Source organism: Eptesicus fuscus, chromosome 1 (assembly GCF_027574615.1).
Source record: "Eptesicus fuscus isolate TK198812 chromosome 1, DD_ASM_mEF_20220401, whole genome shotgun sequence".
Lineage (NCBI taxonomy): Eukaryota > Metazoa > Chordata > Mammalia > Chiroptera > Vespertilionidae > Eptesicus > Eptesicus fuscus.
Window position 1 is genome coordinate 53,191,851 of NC_072473.1, and position 21,245 is coordinate 53,213,095.

General features: G+C 45.3%; 1 protein-coding gene across 3 annotated transcripts in view; it reads right to left on the reverse strand.

Moving 5' to 3' along the window:
• Positions 1 to 1,022: 1,022 nt before the first annotated feature.
• The window catches only part of SNX12 (sorting nexin 12), a 143,384-nt gene continuing 123,161 nt past the window's right edge, over positions 1,023 to 21,245 (reverse strand). For 2 of the 3 annotated variants that reach the window (XM_054717499.1, XM_054717434.1), the window contains one exon: positions 1,023 to 1,298. In XM_054717499.1, the coding sequence (XP_054573474.1) occupies positions 1,260 to 1,298 (39 nt within the window). In that variant the 3' untranslated portion in view covers positions 1,023 to 1,259. Of the gene's footprint in view, positions 1,302 to 21,245 lie in introns of all 3 variants that reach the window. The other variant, XM_054717465.1, reaches the window with a different exon arrangement.

Sequence of the window (21,245 nt, forward strand, 5' to 3'; positions counted from 1 at the left end):
CCTTCTGTGCCGTAGCACAGCCATGGCGCAGATGCTGAGCTAGAGCCGCCGCTGGTGACGCGAGCTCAGCATCCCGCCGGCCCAATCGGCCACCCCGCCCACCCCGAGTCCCGCCCCCCCCATGCCTCCTGGCCAATCGTGGGCATAGTGAAGGTACGGTCAATTTGCATATTTGTCTTTTATTAGGTAGGATGACTGGGTTACCAATGAGCTCAAGAAACAAATCAAACACTTCCTGGAAACAAATGAAAATGAACACACAACAATCCAAAATCTCTGGGACACAGCAAAAGCAGTCCTGAGAGGGCCATTCATAGCTTACAGGCCTGGGTCAAAAAAAAAAAAAGAAGAAAGAGAGAAAGCAAGAAAGCAAGAAAGCAAGAAAGCAAGAAAGCAAGAAAGCAAGAAAGCAAGAAAGCAAGAAAGCAAGAAAGCAAGAAAGCAAGAAAGAAAGAAAGAAAGAAAGAAAGAAAGAAAGAAAGAAAGAAAGAAAAAGAAAGAAAAAGTAACAATAAACGATTTAACCCTACAACTTAAAGAACTAGAAAGAGAGTGCCGGAGACAAAATGGTAGCGGAATAGATGGACATATCCCGAGCCTTGTCCCAGAGCAAATAGAATGAGCATCTGAAACGAATAACATCCAAACTGAATTGGCGAAGGAGACTCTCAGCTGGTGAGATTGTTGCAGAAGACCAAAGAAATACCAAGCAAGGTTCCTAGAGAAAGGGAGGGACCCCATTTATTAACACTAGTGGACTCTGGGAATAATTTCCAAATCAGAGTGAAGAGACACGCAGAGGGCTTCACTTTTTATAACCTTCTGGGGTCTTTGTCTTGCATATATGGTTTCACCCCTTTTGTGGCCTTACAAGAAATGACCCCCCACCCCCAGGGCAGTGCATTGTTCACAGTTTTTATGGCTTGACACGCCTTGCAAGACCAGTTTTCTCCTCATCCCCCGCCCCCCCCCTCCCCCAGGCCCACAAGCTTCTTTTAGCTTTGTGGAGCAATGATGACCACTCTTAGCTACTTCCTGTTGGAAAGGGACGATGGATGACCAAGGGGTTAGCATCCCGTTTCTTCCTCTCAGATGGGTTTGTAGGGAGTTCTGGTTTGTAGGACCATATGAAGTTTAAAGGCATTCCGTCCAGTTTGCAGGCAGGCAGAGGTAAGCAGTGGCCCCACATGCGTAGAATGTTCCTGCAGGGGGCACCAGGGGTAGGTGGTGTTTTCAGCCTTGAGGGTAGAGTTGCATTTTCATCTGGGAGATGACCTGTTGGATGTTGGCCCTGCGTACTGCTGAAACAAATAGGAGCAACATTTGTTAGCTGCACATTGGCCATGACAGGTCCGATTATTTTTTTTTCCATCCAATACAATCCCCCCACCCTCCCACCACGTGCATTTGGTAGTAGAGTCGTAACATGCAGCAGGCTGATAAGTATAGCTAACAAAAATCTGGCTTGATTGAGTTTTCTCGTGGACTACCCAGTCTAGCATATTTGGATAGCGAGTTTCTAAGCAAGGAGCAAAGGATGGCATGATAAGGTGTAATCCAACAATTTATGATAAGGCCTTTGTTTCCTTGCTGTGTGGGGAGCAGTAATTTTATGGTGCTCCTGTGTCCCAGCAAGAGCAGATGAGTTCTCCTCCTGGTACTAGTCTCGGATTCCGCTGGCACTCATAAAAAGACAAAATATGAATTATTAGATAAAACCAGTGATTATCCAAAAATACTAGAGCATGTTACGTTAGGAGGAGATAAGAAAGAAAAATTAGTGTTAGGGAGAATGCAGCAGGGTGTTATCTGAATTCCTTGGAGCAGGTTGCTCGGCCAGGTCTGCTGTCTTCTTGAGGGTGATCTGCAGGGGGTGTTTCTGGTCAGAGGTCACCTTCCACTCAGACTGGATGTCACTCGGCTGGTGGGCTGCTTTCACCCGGGAGTGGTGGATCCAGGTGTTTAGTCCTGCAACCTTAAGAGCCGTGGGGCTGGCTAATATGACTCGATAGGGTCCCTTCCTGGTAGGCTTCAGGGGCTCCTTTTTCCAATCCTTGACCCAAACCTGGTCTCCAGGTTTATAAGAATGTACAGCTGTTCCTAGAGCAGTGATGGGCAACCTTTTGAGCTTGGTGTGTCAAACTTCGCCAAAAAACTGAGCATAACTCGGGTAGTCACTTTGAGGAAAAAACATTATTTTGGAAACGTTTCATCCTCAGGAGCAGCAAATGTTTCATCCTCGGTATGCGGCCGCCTCAGTGGCCGCGTGTCATCAGAAATGGCTACGCGTGTCAGTGCTGACACGTGTGTCATAGGTTCGCCGTCACTGCAAGAGATGGGTAGTCGGTCGATAACCCACCTGTGGACCTCAAAGACAGTTTTTCCAAGTCCATGTAGTTGTTTCTGGATTTCTAAGTTCCCTATTTCCCCCAAATCTCCCTTTGGCCGAATTAAGAGAGGGGGTCTACCATATAGAATTTCAAAGGGAGAGAAACCTTCCCTGGCCCTTGGGGCACAGCATACCCGCAGATAGAGAGCAAACGTCTCTGAGAAAACTAACTCAACAGCGCTGCTTGAGACTTTTGCAGACCATCACGGATTCAGCCTTCAGTAAATCAAACGTTTTAACCAGATGAGCAAACAGAAAATCAAAGTAGCTTTCGCTTTCACACAGACCAGTTAATCAGCAGATAATTATGCCAAGACAGACAAACATCCATACTCACACTCTCTCAGTAGACTAGCCCAGACTGGAGCTGAGCAGATAATGCCCAACTCCCCAAATAGGCATGGTGGCACTCCCAGCACCCACACTCCAGAACAGAATTCTCGACCGATGTCTCAGTGAGAACCTACCAGAGGAGTTAAGACTGTGTCCAGCCCCCCTTCTCGGTAGCAAATTGGCTAGTCCCACACACAAACAAACAGAAGAGTGAACCCATAATTCCTTAATCAAATCTGAATTCATTCACCTCCGAAGTCCTGATTCCTGATTTACCTGACGAAGTCCTATGACTTCCCGGGAGGTGATCAAGCTTCCCCTTCCATTCACTTGGAGTGGGCCTGACTGACTGGGGCCCCTACCTTACTGATTCTGTTGACAGGTCCAGAGGTGTCTGTCCACTTTCTCCAGATACCGGTCGGGTCCTGGGCTGAGGTCCGGGAGCGCCTGGAGTCCCGCCTCGCCCCTCCCCCCCCAGTTCAATTCTGCTAAAATCAGTAGTGCATGCCTTCTGAAGGCCTGTCCCTCACCCTCGGGCCCCAAACACCGTCCACTCACCAGAGGAAAGAGCCAAATGCGGTTAGCTTCTCAGTCAGGGAACCAAATGTTGCAGAAGACCAAAGAAATACCAAGCACGCTTCCTAGAAAAGTGAGGTATCGTTCCTTTGGCTGGCTTAAGATCCCAGTCTTCTGTACTGTACTGTTTCTCAGATACCTGTTGCTGGGACTGAAGGTCTCTTTTTAGGCCAGTCCCTTTGGACTCTCAGGGACTAATTAGGTTTTTTAAAATCCTTTGTACCATTCAGGGTGGAATCTGGGTGAGGCTGAATTGGTTGTCTGGAAATTGGAGGGAGGGGCTATCTCTTCAGGACAAAATGGCTGCCCAGGTCCTGGGCTCAGGTATGACTCAACGCCAGACTCGCTGCCACTTCTCCTGGAACCCTTCCTCTCCCCAGATTCCATAAGTCCACACCTTCTCCCTCACCTCAGCCATGGGTAAGTGTCTGTATCCAAAAGGTCCTATGAACTAGGTTCAGTGAAGAAAGGCTTAGGCCACAGAGAGGGGAAAGACTGGGCCTCTGCGTGCTCCTCTCCTGCCGGTGGTCTGGCCAGCCCTTCAGGCTGCCCCCTCTGGGTTGAGCCTTTTGTGACTGTACACCCAGATCTAGAATCCCCTGTGGTCCAGCAGTCCTATGGACCTTCTTTCCACAGTCAAATGCTGTGCCTGTCCCCAGGGACACAGCTTGGTGCTGTGTGGATTCCATCTGACCCTCTGGGCTCAGGGGTCTGGCAGACTCTCCTGCCCAGATCCTTGATTTTACCTTTCTTCAGGGATCCTCTGCCCTTCCTGGCTGCAAACCATCTTGAGGAGGAAACTGGTCTTGCAAAGGCGTATCAGGCCATAAAAACTGTGAACAATGCATTGCCTTGGGGTGGGGGAAGGTCGTTATCGCTGGCCCCAGGACAGATAATCAGATATGGCCTGGGGACCCCCAACACCTGGGGGCCTTCCTGTAAGCCCACGAAAGGAGGAGGAACCATATCTGCAAGACAAAGACCCCAGAAGGTTATAAAAAGTGAAGCCCTCTGCATGTCTCTTCACTCTGATTTGGAAATTATTCCCAGAGTCCACTAGTGTTAATAAATGGGGTCCCTCCCTTTTTCTTTTCTCTCTTATCTTTTTCTCTCTCTTTGATATCATTTGTGCTCTCTTTTCTATCCCCTAATTCTCTTTTCTCAGGTGGTTACTTATAGTGGGGTTATTGATGTCATGAGTACATTTGTGCTTTGTTCCCTTTGTGCTGTGTCTTGTCGAGGTGAATTTTATCCTGTCTTGCCAGGTGCTAGAGAGCAAGCCACATTAACCAGACACCTGGAGAGGAAACTCCACCCACAAAAGGGTCAATAACACCCCAGACCCAACTACAGAGGCAGGAAGAAGGCAGCAGTGAGGGAGAGAGCATAAGTGAGGGAGGGAGCAAAAGAGGAGTGTGTGGTCATGTGGTGTGTGTGTGTGTGTGTGTGTGTGTGTGTGTGTGTGTGTGTGTGTCACAGTTAGATCCCGCAGGACCTTTGGGGGCAGGCTAACCAGGCTCGACTAACTAGGCAGCCTGTGCTATCATTGCAAACAGTACCGGAAGGCCGGCTCATCCTCAGAGGCTTAGCCTTTTTGAAGGGGAGAGCTGCTGTAACTTGGAGCCCAGCCTCACCTGCAACCAAGGTGCCCTCAGATAACATCTGGGACTCTACAGCCACCCCTGCCAGGGGCCTGCTACCTTGGCTGTGGTCCTACGGTCAACAAGTCTCCAGCCACCCCAGGCGCAGGCTCCTCTGAGTTCTTAAGCTTGCTCCCCTCTGACCAGCCAATGCTTTAGCCCAGGGCACTGCAACCACATGAGCAGCAGACACGTGAGCAGTCAACTCCTGTCCAAGGAGCAGCAGCTCTGTGAGAAGCCCGCCCAGGCCTAAGAGCAGCAGCCTCACATGGCATGCCCCTGTCCAAGGAGCAGCAGCTATATAAGTGGCCCACTCCCCCATCCAAGGAGCAGCAACCACGTGAGCAGCCCGCCCCATCCAAGGAGCAACAGCTGCAAGAGCAGCCCGCCCACAATTGAGGAGCGGCAGCCCCGTGCAGCCCGCCCCCATCCAAGGAGCAGCAGCTGCGATCAGCCCACACCCTGCACCTGTCCAAGGAGCAGCAGCTGCAAGAGCAGCCTGCCCCCATCTGAGGAGCAGCAGCTGTTTAAGCAGCCCGCCCCCATACAAGGAACAGCAGCGCCATGAGCAGCTGGCCCCCATTCAAAGAGCAGCAGTCATCTGAGCAGCCCACCCCAGACTGAGGAGCAGCAGTCTGCTCATGTGACTGCCCACATCCGAGGAACAGCAGCCCTGAGCAGCCTGCACTGGTCCAAAGAGCAACAGCCACACGCAGCCTGCACCTATCCAACAAGCAGCAGGTGGGTGAGTGGCCCGCCCCCGTCTGAGGAGCAGCAGCTGCACATACAGCTCACTCCCGCCTGAGGAGCAGCAGCCGCGCAAGCAGCCCATCCCCCATCTGAGGAGCAGCAGCTGCACGAGCAGACTGCCCTTGTATGAGGAGCAGCAGCTGCACATGCAGCTCATTCCTGCCCAAGGAGCAGCAGCTGCCCAAGCAGCCTGCACCAGTCCGAGGAGCAGCTGCCATACAAGCAGACCGCCCACATCTGAGGAGCGGCAGCCCTGCGCAGCCCGCACTGGTCTGAAGGGCAGCAGCCACACTCAGCCTGTACCTGTATGACGAACAGCAGCTGGGTGAGCCGCGCCCCCCCCCTCCCTGTACGAGGAGCAGCAGCCGCAATGCAGCTCACTCCCACCCAAGGAGCAACAGCCATGCAAACAGCCCGTCACCCATCCAAGGAGCAGCAGCTGCGTGAGCAGCCCACACCCATACGAGGAACACCAGCGCTGCAAGCAACCTGCCCCTGTCCAAGAACCAGCAGCCTCACAAGCAGCCTGCCCCATCTGAGGAACAGCAGCAGCGTGCAGCCAGCCCCAATCCAAGGAGCAGCAGCCACGTGATCAGCCCATCCCTGTCCAAGGAACAGCAGCTGTGTGAGGAGCCTCCCACACCAGCCAGAGCAGACACCACTGCAACAAACAGCACCCACCAGAAGAGCTGCTGCCAACTGAGAAGCAACGGCTTCTGTGACTACCCAAGGAACAACCGCAGCCCGAGGAGCCACTGCCACCCAAGGAGCAGCCCCGGCACAACTCGACATCTAGATCAGTTGGTGAGACCAAAAATGGGTAGACAAAGTTACCCCCAAAGGAAAGAAAAGGAGGAATCACCAGAAAAGCAGCTAAGTGAAACAGAGTCATGCAATATGTTAGAAAAAGAATTCAGACTAAAGGTCATACAGTTCATAAACCAGATGGATGAAAAAATTAACAACTTATGTAAGAATCAAGAAGAAAGGGATGAAAAAATCAATAACTTATGTAAGAATCAAGAAGAAATGAAGATGGTATAACTGCAATAAAAAACATGATGGAAAGTTTCAACAGTAGACTAGGAGAAGTGGAGGAACGAATTAGCAAATTAGAAGACAGGAAAGCAAAACACACCCAAACTGAACTGCAATTGAGAAAAAATTAAAAGACAGGAGGAGAGCCTAAGGGAGCTATGGGACAACATGAAACGAAGCAACATACAAATAATACGGATGCCAGAACAACAGGAAGAGGAACAAGGGTTAGAAAACCTATTAGAAGAAATAATGTCAGAAAACTTCCCTGAAGTGGGGAAGAAAAAAGTCACACAAGCACAGAGACCCAAACACAATGAACCAGAAAAGACCCACACCAAGACACATCATAAAAAATTGATACAACAAGAGGATATAACCCTGAAAAACATATATGCACCCAATGCAGGAGCACCCAAAAACATTTAAAAAAAACCTCCTGGAAGATGTCAAGGGAGAGATCAACAGCAATACAATCATAGTTGGGTACTTTAATACACCACTGACATCACTGGATAAATCCTCTAGACAAAAAATCAGCAAAGAAACAGCAATCCTAAATGACTCACTGGATCAGATGGACTTAATTGACATCTTCAGAACATTTCACCCCAAAGCTATGGAATATACATTCTTCTCAAGTGCACATGGGATATTTTCAAAAATAGACCACATATTGGGTCACAAGCAAAGTCTCCCCAAATACAAGAGTATTGAAATCATATCAAGCATTTTCTCAGACCACAACGGCATAATATTAGAAATAAACTACAATAAAAACAACCCCCAAAATTAAAACACTTGGAAGCTGAATAGCATGCTATTAAACAGTGATTGGTTTACCAAAGAGATCAAAGAAGAAATTAAAAACATTATGGAAACTAATGACAATAAAAACACAACAATCCAAAATCTATGGGACACAATGAAAGCAGTCCTGAGCAGGAAGTTTATACCTCTACAGGCCTACCTCAAAAAAAAACAACAAAAAATGGTAATGAATCATCCAACTCCACAAATCAAAGAATTAAAAAAAGAGCAACAAGTAAGCACAGAGTGAGCAGAAGGAAAGAGATAATAAAGATCAGTGCAGAAATAAATGACAGAGACAAAAAAATAAAAATAAAAAAAGATCAATGAAACCAAGAGCTGGTTCTTTGAAAGGATAAACAAGATTGATGAACCTCTAGCCAGGATCACCAAGAAAAAAATAGAGGACCCAAATAAACAAAATCAGAAATGAAAGAGGCAAAATAACAACAGACCCCACAGAAATGTAAGGATTGTTTAAAAAAAATACTATGAACAACTCTATTCTAACAAACTAGACAACCTGGAGGAAATGGACATATTCCTAGAAAAAATACAACCTTCCAAAACTCAATCAGGAAGATTCTAAAAATCTCAAGAGGCTGATAACTATGGAAGAAATTGAAGCAGTCATCAAAAAGCTTCCAGCAAACAAAAGCCCAGGGACAGAAGGCTTCACAGGGGAGTTTTACCAAACATTCAAGGAAGAACTAAAACCTATCCTCCTCAAACTATTCCAAAAATTTCAAGAGGAAGGAACACTTCCAAGCTCATTCTATGAAACCAGCATCACCCTAATACCAAAACCAGATAAAGACAACACAATGAAAGAGAATTACAGGCCAATATCCCTCATGAACATAGATGCCAAAATCCTCAACAATATTCTAGCAAATCGGATCCAGCAGTACATCAGAAAGAACATACACCATGACCAAGTAGGATTTATCCCGAGGATTCAAGGATGGTACAATATCTGCAAATCAATAAACGTGATACATCACATAAACAAATTGAGAGATAAATATCACATAGTCATATCAATTGACGCAGAAAAAGCATTTGACAAAATCCAACACCCATTTCTGATAAAAACTCTGAGCAAGGTGGGAATAGAAGGATCATACCTCAAAATAATAAAAGCCATATATGACAAATCCACAGCCAACATCATACTCAATGGACAAAAACTAAAACCATTTCCTCTAAGAACAGGAACAAGACAGAGATTCCCACTCTTACCACTCCTGTTCGACATAGTGTTCGAAGTACTAGCTATTGCAATCAGACAAGAAGAAGAAATAAAAGACATCCAAATTGGAAAAGAAGAAGTAAAATGTCCTTATTCGCAAATGACATGATACTGTACGTAGAAAACCCTAAAAACTCCATCAAAAAATTATTAAACTTAATAAATGAATTTGGCAATGTAGCAGGATACGAAATTAATGCCAAGAAATCTATGGCATTTCTATATAGCAATAATGAACTTACAGAAAGAGACTAAAAAAGCAATCCCACTTACCATGGCACCAAAAAAATTAAGATACCTGGGAATAAACTTAACTAAGGAGGTAAAAGACCTACACATGGAAAACTACAGGACACTGAAAAAAGAGATAGAGGAAGATATAAACAGATGGAAGAACATACTATGTTCATGGATTGGTAGAATCAACATCATCAAAATGTCCATTCTACTCAAAGCAATATATAGATTCAATGCACTTCCCATTAAAATACCAATGGCATATTCACAGACCTAGAACGAACTTTCCAAAAATTCATCTGGAATAAAAAAAGACCCTGAATAGCTGCATCAATCCTGAGAAAGAAGAACAAAGTAGGTAGGATCTCAATACCAGATATCAAGCTGTATTACAAAGCCACTGTTCTCAAAACAGCCTGGTACTGGCACAAGAACAGACATACTGTATAGGTCAATGGAATAGAATAGAGAACACAGAAATTGACCCAAGCCACTATGCTCAGTTAATATTTGACAAATGAGGCATGAACATACAATGGAGTCAAGACAGTCTCTTCAATAAACGGTGTTGGGAAAATTGGACAGATACATGCAAAAAAATAAAACCAGACCACCAACTTACACCATACACAAAAATAAACTCAAAATGGATAAAGGACTTAAACATAAGATGGGAAACCATAAAAATACTAGAGGAATCCACAGGCAGCAAAATCTCACACATATGCCAAAGCAATTTCTTCACTGATACTGCTCCTAGGGCAATGGAAACTAAAGAGAAAATAAACAAATGGGACTACATCAAAATAAAAAGCATTGACAGTGCAGTGGAACTTGAAGATGGCGGCTGGCAGGATGGAGGTGAGGGAGAGGAAGTGAGTGAATGAGGGATTGAAAGAAGAGTGTGTGGATGTTTGTGGTGAGTGTGTGAGTGAATGAGGGACAGTTAAATACTCGCAGGAGCAGCAGGGGCTGGCAGACCTGGCTCTCTTGGACAGGGAGAGACTACCACAGCTGTGGGCATTTTCTGGACTGCAGGACTTGGGCACGAAACCCACGCCATCTTGAATGGGAGAACGGCCTTTTCTAGGAACTCATCAGCACCACCAAGCACACAGGCCGTGGAACTGCCCATGACCCAGCAGCCACTCCAGCCAAAATCCTGCTGCCCCACCGGCAGACCCACTGACCCTGGGACTTCCACCTCCAAAGGCACACCACTCTGGAAGCAGTAAGTGCAACCTCCCCACGCCCCAGCGGCAGAACTCCAGACTCCATATTCATGCATTTCCAGTGCATAGGCATCCTGGGCACACCACTCCATGGGCAGCACCTGGGAGCCACTGGGAACCCCCGCTGGGTGTGATTTTGTACAGACAAGGGCACGCTGCCCTGCAGTAGAAATTCTGAACTCTCTCTTCCTGAATAACTGCCCACAGACACCCCAGGTGTGCAACTTCAGTGCCAGGGCCCCTCAGATTGCCTCAGAGCTCTGCTCAGGCAAATGTACCTCCACAGTCGCACATTTCCAATGAGCAAGCCCCCTGAGCCCATCTATCCACAGGGCGCTCTAGGGAGCAGCTGTGAGACTCTGCTGGGTGTGATTCTGCATAGATAAGGGTGAGCAGGCCCCCTGAGCCCATCTATCCACAGGTTGCTCTGGGGAGCAGCTGTGAGACTCTGCTGGGTGTGATTCTACACAGACAAGGGTGTGCTGCCCCGCAGTAGAAATTCTGAATTCCCACTTCCTGAATAACTGCCCACAGTTACCCCAGCTGCTCAACCTCAGTGCCAGGGCCCCTCAGAGTGCATCAGAACTCTGCGCCAGCAAACACACCTCCACAGTTGCGCATTTCCAACAGGAAGACACCTGAGCCCATCTATCCACAGGGCACTCGTGGGAGCTACTGTGAGCTCTCACTGGGTGTGATCTTGGATAAACAGGGATGCACTGTTCCCCCCCCCTTCTCAGACTATTCCAAAAAATTCAAGAGGAAGGCACACTTCCAAACTCTTTCTATGAAGCCATAATTACCCTAATCCCAAAACCAGATAAAGACACCACAAAGGAAGAGAATTATAGGCCAATATCCCTCATGAACATAGATGCTAAAATCCTCAATAAAATTCTAGCAAACTGGATCCAGCAGTACATTAGAAAGATCATACATCATGACAAAGTGGGATTTGTTCCAGGAATGCAAGGCTGGTACAATATCCACAAATCAATAAATGTGATACATCACATTAACGAAGTGAGAGACAAAAATCACATAATCATATCAATTGATGCAGAAAAAGCATTTGACAAAATCCAACACCCTTTTTTGATAAAAATGCTCAGCAAAGTGAGAATAGAGGGATCATACCTCAACATAAAAAAAGCCTTATATGACAAACCTACAGCCTACATCATACTCAATGGGCAAAAACTAAAACCATTTCCCCTAAGAACAGGAACAAGACAGGGATGCCCGCTTTCACCAGTCTTGTTCAACATAGTACTGGAAGTGCTAGCCACAGCAATCAGACAAGAAGAAGAAATAAAGGGCATCCAAATTGGAAAAGAAGAAGTAAAGCTGTCCTTATTCACAGATGACATGATACTGTACATAGAAAACCCTATAGACTCCATAAAAAATTATTAGACTTAATAAATGAATTTGGAAATGTAGCAGAATACAAAATTAACGCCAAGAAATCTATGGCATTTCTATACACCAATAGTGATCTTACAGAAAGAGAGACTAAGAAAACCATCCCATTTACCATCACACCAAAAAAATTAAGATACCTAAGAATAAATTTAAGGAGGTAAAACAACTCTACTCAGAAAACTATAGGACATTGAAAAAAGAGATAGAGGAAGACATAAATAGATGGAAGAGCATACTGTGTTCATGGATTGGTAGGATCAACATCATTAAAATGTCCATACTACCCAATGCATTCTATAGATTCAATGCACTCCCCATTAAAATACCAACAGCATATTTTACAGACTTAGAATGAACTCTTCAAAAATTCATCTGGAATAAAAAAAAGACCTCGAATAGCTGCAGCAATCCTGAGAAAGAAGAGCAACATAGGTTGGATCTCAATACCAGATATAAATCTGTATTACAAAGCCACTGTTCTCAAAACTGCCTGGTACTGGCATAAGAACAGACATATAGACCAATGGAATAGAATAGAGAACCCAGAAATCGACCCAAAACACTATGCTCAGTTAATATTTGACAAAGGAGGCATGAACATACAATGAAGTCAAGACAGTCTCTTCAATAAATGATGTTGGGAAAATTGGACATATACATGCAAAAAATGAAACTAGACCACCAACTTACACCATACACAAAAACAAACTCAAAATGGATAAAGGACTTAAATGTAAGACGGGAAACCATAAAAATACTAGAGGAATACACAGGCAGCACACTCTCAGACCTTTGCCAAAGCAATATCTTCACTGGTACAGCTCCTAGGGCAATAGAAACTAAAGAGAAAATAAACAAATGGGACTACATCAAAATAAAAAGCTTCTGCATAGAAAAAGAAACCATCAACAAAACAACAAGAAAGCCCACTGCATGAGAGAATATATTTGCCAAAGTTATCTCCAATAAGGGTTTAATCTCCAACATTTACAGGGAACTCATACAACTTAACAAAAGGAAGATAAACAACCCAATCAAAAAATGGGCAACGGACCCCAATAGATACTTTTTGATAGAGCACATAAGGGAAGCCCAGAGGCATATGAAAACATGCTCAAAGTGACTAATCATCCAAGAGATAAAAATCAAAACTGCAATGTGGTACCATCTCACACCTGTCAGAATGGCTATCATCAACAAATCAACAAACAAATACTGGTGAGGATGCAGAGAAAAAGGAACCCTCGTGCACTGCTGGTGGGAATGCAGACTGGTGCAGCCACTGTGGAGAACAGTATGGAGTTTCCTCAAAAAACTAAAAATGGAACTCCCATTTGACCCAGTGACCCCACTTCTAGGAATATATCCCAAGTAACTAGAAACACCAATCACAAAGGATATATGCACCCCTATGTTCATAGCAGCACAATTCACCATAGCTAAGATTTGGAAACAGCCTAGGTGCCCATCAGAAGATAACTGGATTAGAAAACTATGGTACATCTACACAATGGAATACTATGCTGCTTTAAGAAAAGAAGGAATTGCCGAAACTGGTTTGGCTCAGTGGATAGAGCGTTAGCCTTCAGACTGAAAGGTCCCAGGTTCGATTCCGGTCAAGGGCATGTACCTTGGTTGCGGGCACATTCCCAGTGGGGATTGTGCAGGAGGCAGCTGATCGATGTTTCTCTCTCATCGATATTTCTGACTCTCTGTCCCTCTCTCTTCCTCTCTGTAAAAAATCAATAAAATATATTTTTTAAAAAAAAAGAAGGAATTCTTACCATTTTCAACAGCATGGATGGAACTGGAGACCATTATGTTACGTGAAATAAGCCACGTAATGAAAGAAAAATACCACATGATCTCACTCATTTATGGATAAAAAAGAACATTATAACCTGATGAACAAAAAGATAGATACAGAGGCAGAGAAGCATCGAACAGACTGTCAAATTACAGTGGGAAGGCTGGGGAGGGGGCGAGGAGGTAAGAGATCAACCGAAGGACTTGTATGCATGCATATAAGCCTAACCAATGGACACAGACAACGGGGGGGGGGGTGAGGGTATGAGGGGGGGGATGGGAGGGTAATGGGGGGATAAGGACACATATGTAATACCTTAATCAATAACGAAATTTTAAAAAATACCTGATAAGAAAAAATTAACAGATGGAAAAAAATAAAGCAGTGCCACCCTTCCCACTAATTCTGTTTGGAAAATATAGTTCTTTTTATTCAAATAATGTTTTTATATTAACATATAATGAATTTATTTTTAATGAATTAATGAATATTAATTACAAATATGCTAAATTTCAATAGCTATAATCCATGTAAACAAAAACTCTTTTGGGGTCTTCTATAATTTTTGAAAATATCAAGGGTCTTTAAGACCAAAAAGTGTGAGAACCACTGCTCTAAATCACTAGCACTATGCTCTAACTCTAACATGCTAATTATGTTGGTAACATTTTCCCCTGTGAATAAACTACTGTTCACTGAGAAAAAAAAGAACTAGAAAGAGAACAAGAAAAGCACAGAGTAAGTAGAAGGAAGGAAATAATAAAGATTAGAGCAGAAATAAATGACAGAGAGACTAAAAAATATATACAAAAAAATCAATGAAACCAAGAGCTGAGTCTTTGAAAGGATAAACAAGATTTATGAACCATTAGGCAGACTCATCAAGAAACAAAGAGAGAGGACCCAAATAAATGAAGTCAGAAATTAAAGTGGAGAAGTAATCACTGACACCACAGAAATACAAAGGATTGTAAGGAAATACTATGAGCAACTATATTCCAACAAGCTGGACAATGTGGATGAAATGGACCAATTCCTAGAAAAATGCAATCTACCAAAACTGAATCAGGAAGAATCAGAAAACTTGAATAGGCCAATAACAATTGAGGAAATAGAAGCAGTAATCAAAAAACAAAAGCCTGGGTCCCAACAGCTTCATAAGGGAGTTTTACCAAACATTCAAAGAACTAACACCTATACTCCTCAAACTATTCCCAAAAATCCAAGAGGGAGGAACACTTCCAAGCTCTTTTTATGAGGGCAGTATTAACGTAATTCCAAAACAGGATAAAGACACTACAAAGAAAGAGAATTACAGGCCAATATCCCTGATGAACATAGATGTTAAAATCCTCAATAAAATATTAGCAAATCAAATCTCTAATATATTAAAAAGATCATACACCATGATAATTGGGATTTATTCCAGGGATGCAAGACTGGTACAATATTTGCAAATCACTAAACGTGGTACATCACATAAACAAATTGAAAGACAAAAATCACATGATCAGCCGGAGGAACCAAGATGGCGGCATAGTTAAACAATTAATCTGCTGCCTCACACAACAATTTCAAAAACACAACTAAAAGACAAAAATGTCTACCACCCAGAACCACGGGAAAGCTGTCTGAGTGGAAGATTTACAACTAAGAAGAGAAAGGAGCACAATCGCTGAAAAGCTGAGGTACGGAGGCACGCGAATCGGGCCGGCGGCGGGCGGCTGGGTGCGCGGCTTTTCTTCAACCTGCAGGGAGACAAGCTCCCGATCACTCTGAAATCCAGTTTCTGGGGACACTCGGGGACACAAGCACTTACGGGGAGAAGCTGGACTCTCGGCCATCGGGTCGGAAAGTGAGAGTGACTTTTGCAGTGGTGCGCCCAGCAATCATTGTTTACTGCGCTGGAGCGCAGGGCGCAGGGACTTGGAAACGTGGAAAGGCAGAGATGGCTGACGGCAGCCATCGCCGTTGGCCACGCCCCAGCCTAGTGACGCCCTGAGACCCCGCCCAGCCCTGAGACCCCGCCCCGCACATTCTACAAACCCGCCCAGGCTCCACACAGCGGCTTTTGCATATAAATGGCCTGTTCTGGAGCAGCTCAACCAAATTAACTGCAGCTCCAGTCAGACTGCTCCAAAACCGCCCAAGCAAAGGAGGAGAAAACTAGCCCTTGCTGTAGCTCCTGCTGGGGGACACACAGTACACAAGGGTACACCAAGAGTGTCCACCTCAAGTAACTGGGAGGCTGACCCGTTGAAACAATAGGACACCTAGTACACAAAACTACCCTACCAACTTAGGGAAGCAGAGAATATGAGAAGGCAAGGAAACAGATCACAAACCAAAGAAATGGAGGAGAACAAGTGACTGGACATAGAGTTCAAAACCACGGTTATAAGGTTTTTCAAGAATTTCATGGAAAAGGCCGATAAATTCAATGAGACCCTTGAGGATATGAAAAAGGACCAACTAGAAATTAAACATACACTGACTGAGATAAAAAATATTATACAGATACCCAAAAGCAGACTAGAGGATTGCAAGAATCAACTCAAAGATTTGGAATACAAAGAGGCCAAGGACACTCCTCCAGAGAAGCATGAAGAGAAGAGAGTTCAGAAAGTTGAAGATAGTGTAAGAAGCCTCTGGGACAACTTCAAGCGTACCAACATCAGAATTATGGGGGTACCAGAAGAAGAGAGAGAGCAAGATGCTGAAAACCTATTTGAAGAAATAATGAACGAAAACTTCCCCCACCTGATGAAAGAAATAGACTTACAAGTCCAGGAAGCACACAGAACCCCAAACAAAAGGAATCCAAAGAGGACCACACCAAGACACATCATAATTAAAATGCCAAGAGCAAAAGACAAAGAGAGAATCTTACAAGCAGCAAGAGAAAAACAGTTAGTTACCTACAAGGGAGCTCCCATACGATTATCAGCTAATTTCTCAACAGAAACCATGCAGGCCAGACGGGAGTGGCAAGAAATATTCAAAGTGATGAATAGCAGGAACCTACAACCAAGACTACTCTACCCAGCAAAGTTATCATTCAGAATTGAAGGGCAGAAAAAGAGCTTCACAGATAAGAAAAAGCTAAAGGAGTTCATCACCACCAAACCAGCATTATATAAAATGCTGAAAGGTATTCTTTAAAAAGAGGAAAAAGAAGAAGAAAGATAAAAATTATGAACAACAAATACATATCTATCAACAAGTGAATCTAAAAGTCAAGTGAATTAAAAATCTGAGGAACAGAATAAACTGGTGAACTTAATAGAATCAGAGGCATAGAATGGGAGTGGATTGATAATTCTCAGGGGGAAAGGGGTGTCTGTGTGGGGAGTATGGGAAGAGACTGGACAAAAATCATACACCTATGGATAAGGACAGCGGGGGGGAGGTAAGGGCAGAGGGGGGGTGGGAACTGGGTGGTGGGGAGATATGTGGGGAAAAAGGAGAAACAATTGTAATCTGAACAAAAAAGATTCATTTAAAAAAATCACATGATCATATCAATAGACACAGAAAAAGCATTTGACAAAATCCAACATCCATTTTTGATAAAAACTCTCAGCAAAGTGGGAATAGAGGGAACATATCTCATCATGATAAAGGCCATATATGAAAAACCTACAGTGAACATCATATTCAATGGGCAAAAACTAAAACCATTTCCCCTAAGGACAGGAATAAGACAGGGATGTTCGCTTTCACCACTCTTATTCAACATAGTACTGAAAGTCCTAGCCACAGCGATCAGACAAGAAGAATAAATAAAAGGCATCCAAATTGGAAAAGAGAAAGTAAAATTCTCATTATTCGCAGATGACATGATATTGTACATAGAAAACCCTAAAGACTACACACACACACACACAAAAAAAACAACAACCTAGATTTAATAAATGAATTTGGCAATGTAGCAGGATATAAAATCAACACCCAAATATCAATGGCTTTCTTTATACAACAATAATGAATTCTCAGAAAGAGAAGTTAAACAAACAATCTCATTTACCATTGCAACAAAATATTAAGATACTTAGGAATAAAATTAACCAAGGAGGTAAAAGACCTATACTTGGAAAACTATAGGACGTTGAAAAAATATATAGAGGAGGATATAAACGAGTGGAAAAATATATCGTGTTCATGGATTGGTAGAATCAACTCATTAAAATATCCATACTGGAAACCAAGATGGCGGCATAGGTTAAACACCTAACCTACAGCCAGGCACAACAATTTCAAAAATACAACTAAAAGTCAAAACGGACATCATCCAGAACCACAGGAAAGCTGGCGGACTGAAATGCCCACAACTAGAAGGAAAGAGAAAACCACAAGGATAATCAGAGGAGCCGTAAAAGCCTGAGGTATGGAGACACGGGCGGAGACACGAGCATGCGCGCGTGCGGGGAGGACGGAGCCGGAGAGGAAGGGGCGGCTGACGGCCTGGCCGGCGTTCACTAGCAGGAAGGAGATAAAAGCTCCAGATTGCGCTGAACACCAGCTCCGACTGCACTGAACCCCAGTTCCGGGCGAAACCCTGGGAAGCCAGGCGCATGCTGGGGGACTGAATCTGGGCTGTGGGGCGCAGGCACAGAGGAGCGGCGGAAGGCAGAGCTCCAGAGGCGCGCACAGGAAGGTGCGCAGAGGAGGGAAGGTTGCCTGTGCCGCTGAATTGCCCTGGTGGGAAGGAGAAGTGCCAGACTGCAATGAGCCCCAGTTCCGACTACACTGAACCCCAGTTCCAGGCGAGAATCTGGGCATCCAGATTCATTAGGGGAGAGACTAGACTGTTTGGCAGTGGGCGAAACTCCAGGGCGCGTTTCTCTCAGAGGTGTTTGCAAGGAGTACAGAGGGACACAGACACAGGAACCTCATAGGGCGGGGCTGACAGGAAGCCAAGGTTGTAGGCTCCACCCTGTAACTCCGCCCCATCCAAGCTGAGCACAGAGGCATTTCCCTGCTGAGTGCCTCAGGCAGTAGCTGACCTACACTACATTGGAAACCCAGAAACGAGGGCATCTAGTGGTCGGTGTGAGATGACACCAGATTTCAACCACTCGCATAAGGGATACATTCAAGAGGCAGACTCAGTGAGCGCCAAAGCATTGCTGCACCAAGACCCGGCCCATAAACATGTCTCCTGCACAGCAACTCTTCCTATATAGACAAAGAGGGTCCTCACGGCCAATTGGCCTGGAGGACAATTCCTCCCAGTGACACCAACAACAATCAAGACTTAACTATACAAAGGAGGACCAAGATGGAGGCATAGGGCGGAAGCCTGATTGTTGCCTACCACAACAATTTTGAGACTTACGACGGGAGAACAGAGCAGACACCAGCCAGAACCACCGGAGGACTGGCTGAGCAGATGTTCTACAACTAGAATAAAAGAGAGGGGTACGCGGGATGATGTTGATGCCGGTGACCCAAAGTCCACACTTTAAGAACTACGGCTCAGGCGACACAAAGGCGGCCTGGAACGTGCTCGGCGCAGTTCCCCCGGTGGTCTCCGGCTGAGGGGACGGCTCCACTCGCTGCCGAGCACGGACAGACGAGCCCCTGGGAGACATGGGGTGGGAGACTCCGCGCTTGCTGACCTCCGAGTCCTTCAAGAATCTCAACGCCCCGGAAGCGGCCAGGTGCACACGCTTGGCGACCGGCCACCGCTGCAGACCCAAGGGCCGACGCAGCAACACCGGACCAGCCCACCGCCGTGCACCGGGCACACCGGAGCTTCGCTGAGCGGGCCGCCCAACGAGTTCTGCGGCAGCCGCCCAGGAGCTCTGAGAAAATGGCTGAAGGAATTGCTGAGAGGGAATTGACCAACAGGAATTGGGATCAAGAAGACGAAACCACGCTGAGACCCGGGTCCGGGCGAGGCTGCGAGCCTCTGGGCTCGGGTGTGGTCACACGCCCTTGGGTCTAGGTGAGGCCTCACGCCCCTGGGTCTGGGTGAGGCCACGCGCCCCTGGGTCCAAGTGAAGCCGGATTCCGTATTCCGGGTTCGGGTGAGGCCACGCGCCCCCGGGTCCATGTGAGGCCATGTGTCCCTGGATCCGGGTGAGGCCTCGCGCACCTAGGTCCGGGTGAGGCCATGTGCCCCTGGACCCGGATGAGGCTGGGTCCCTGGGCCCGGGTGAGGCCACGCGCCCCTGGGTCCGGGTGAGGCCACGCTCCTCTGGCTCCGGGTGAAGCCGGATCCCGGGTCCGGGTGAGGCCATGTGCCCCTGGATCCGGGTGAGGCTGGGTCCCGGGCCCGGGTGAGGCCACGTGCCCCTGGGTCCGGCCGAGACCAAACCAGAGGGAATCGGACCTCCGTTACCACCATTTGTCCACCATCCAGAGCTGAGGGGTCAGTGCTGACATGTACACATAAGGAACTGGTGGACATTGAAATTGGGTCTCAAAAGAACTGTTGGTCCAGAAAGAAACTCACTACAGACTGATTCATTTGCCTGTCAGCATAACTATTATTGCTCGTCTCACATTCAGTTCTTATAAGTATATCTCTAGTGATACATGATCTCGCTCATCTAGGGGAAATGATGAACAACATAGACTGATGAACAGAACCAGAAACAAGGAGGCATCGATCAGACTATCGGGCCTCAGAGGGAGGATAGGGGAGGTTGGGGGGAGGGGGGAGAGATCAACCAAAGGACTTGTGTGCATGCATATGAGCCTATCCAGTGGTTAAGTTCAACAGGGGGTTGGGGCATCCGTGGGGAGGGGTGTGGAATGGGAATGGGGGGATGAGGACAAATATGTGACACCTTAATCAATAAAGAAAAAAAATAATAATAAAAATAAAAATAAAAAAATAAAAAAAATAAAATAAAATATCCATACTACCCAAGACGATCTACAGATTCAATGCAATCCCTATTAAAATACCAATAGCATATTTCACAGATCTAGAACAAATACTTCCAAAATTTATATGAAAAAAAAAAAAAAACCCGAATAGCTGAAGCAATCTTGAAAAAGAAAAACAAAGTTGGAGGAACCACAATACCAGACTTCAAGTTATGCTACAAAGCCATTGTAATCAAAACAGCCTGGTACTGGCATAAGAATGGGCATTCAATCAATGGAACAGAACAAAGATCCCAGAAATTGACCCAAGCCATTACCCTCAATTAATATCTGACAAAGGAGGCAAGAGCATACAATGGAGTCAAGACAGTCTCTACAATAAATGGTGTTAGGAAAATTTGACAGATACATGCAAAAAAATGAAACTGGACCACCAACTTAATCTATACACAAAAATAAACTTGAAATGGATAAAAGACTTAAATGTAAGTCATGAAACCATAAAAATCCAAGAAGAAACCATAGGCAGCAAAATCTCAGACATCTCTCATAGCAATAAGTTTATGGATACATCTCCTAGGGCAAAGGAAACTAAGGAGAAAATAAACAAGTGGGACTACATCAAAATTAAAAGCTTCTGCACTAAAAGAAACCATCAACAAAACCAAAAGGGAGCCCACTGTATGGGAGAACATATTTGGCAATGATACATCTGATAAAGGGTTAATCTCCAAAATATATAAAGAACTCATACAACTTAATAAAAGGAAGATAAACAATCCAATTAGCTCTCTCGGTGGGGGGAGGAACCAAGATGGCGACATAGTTAAACAACTAATCTGCTGCCTCACACAACAATTTCAAAAATACAACTAAAAGACAAAAACGTCTACCACCCAGAACCACGGGAAAGCTG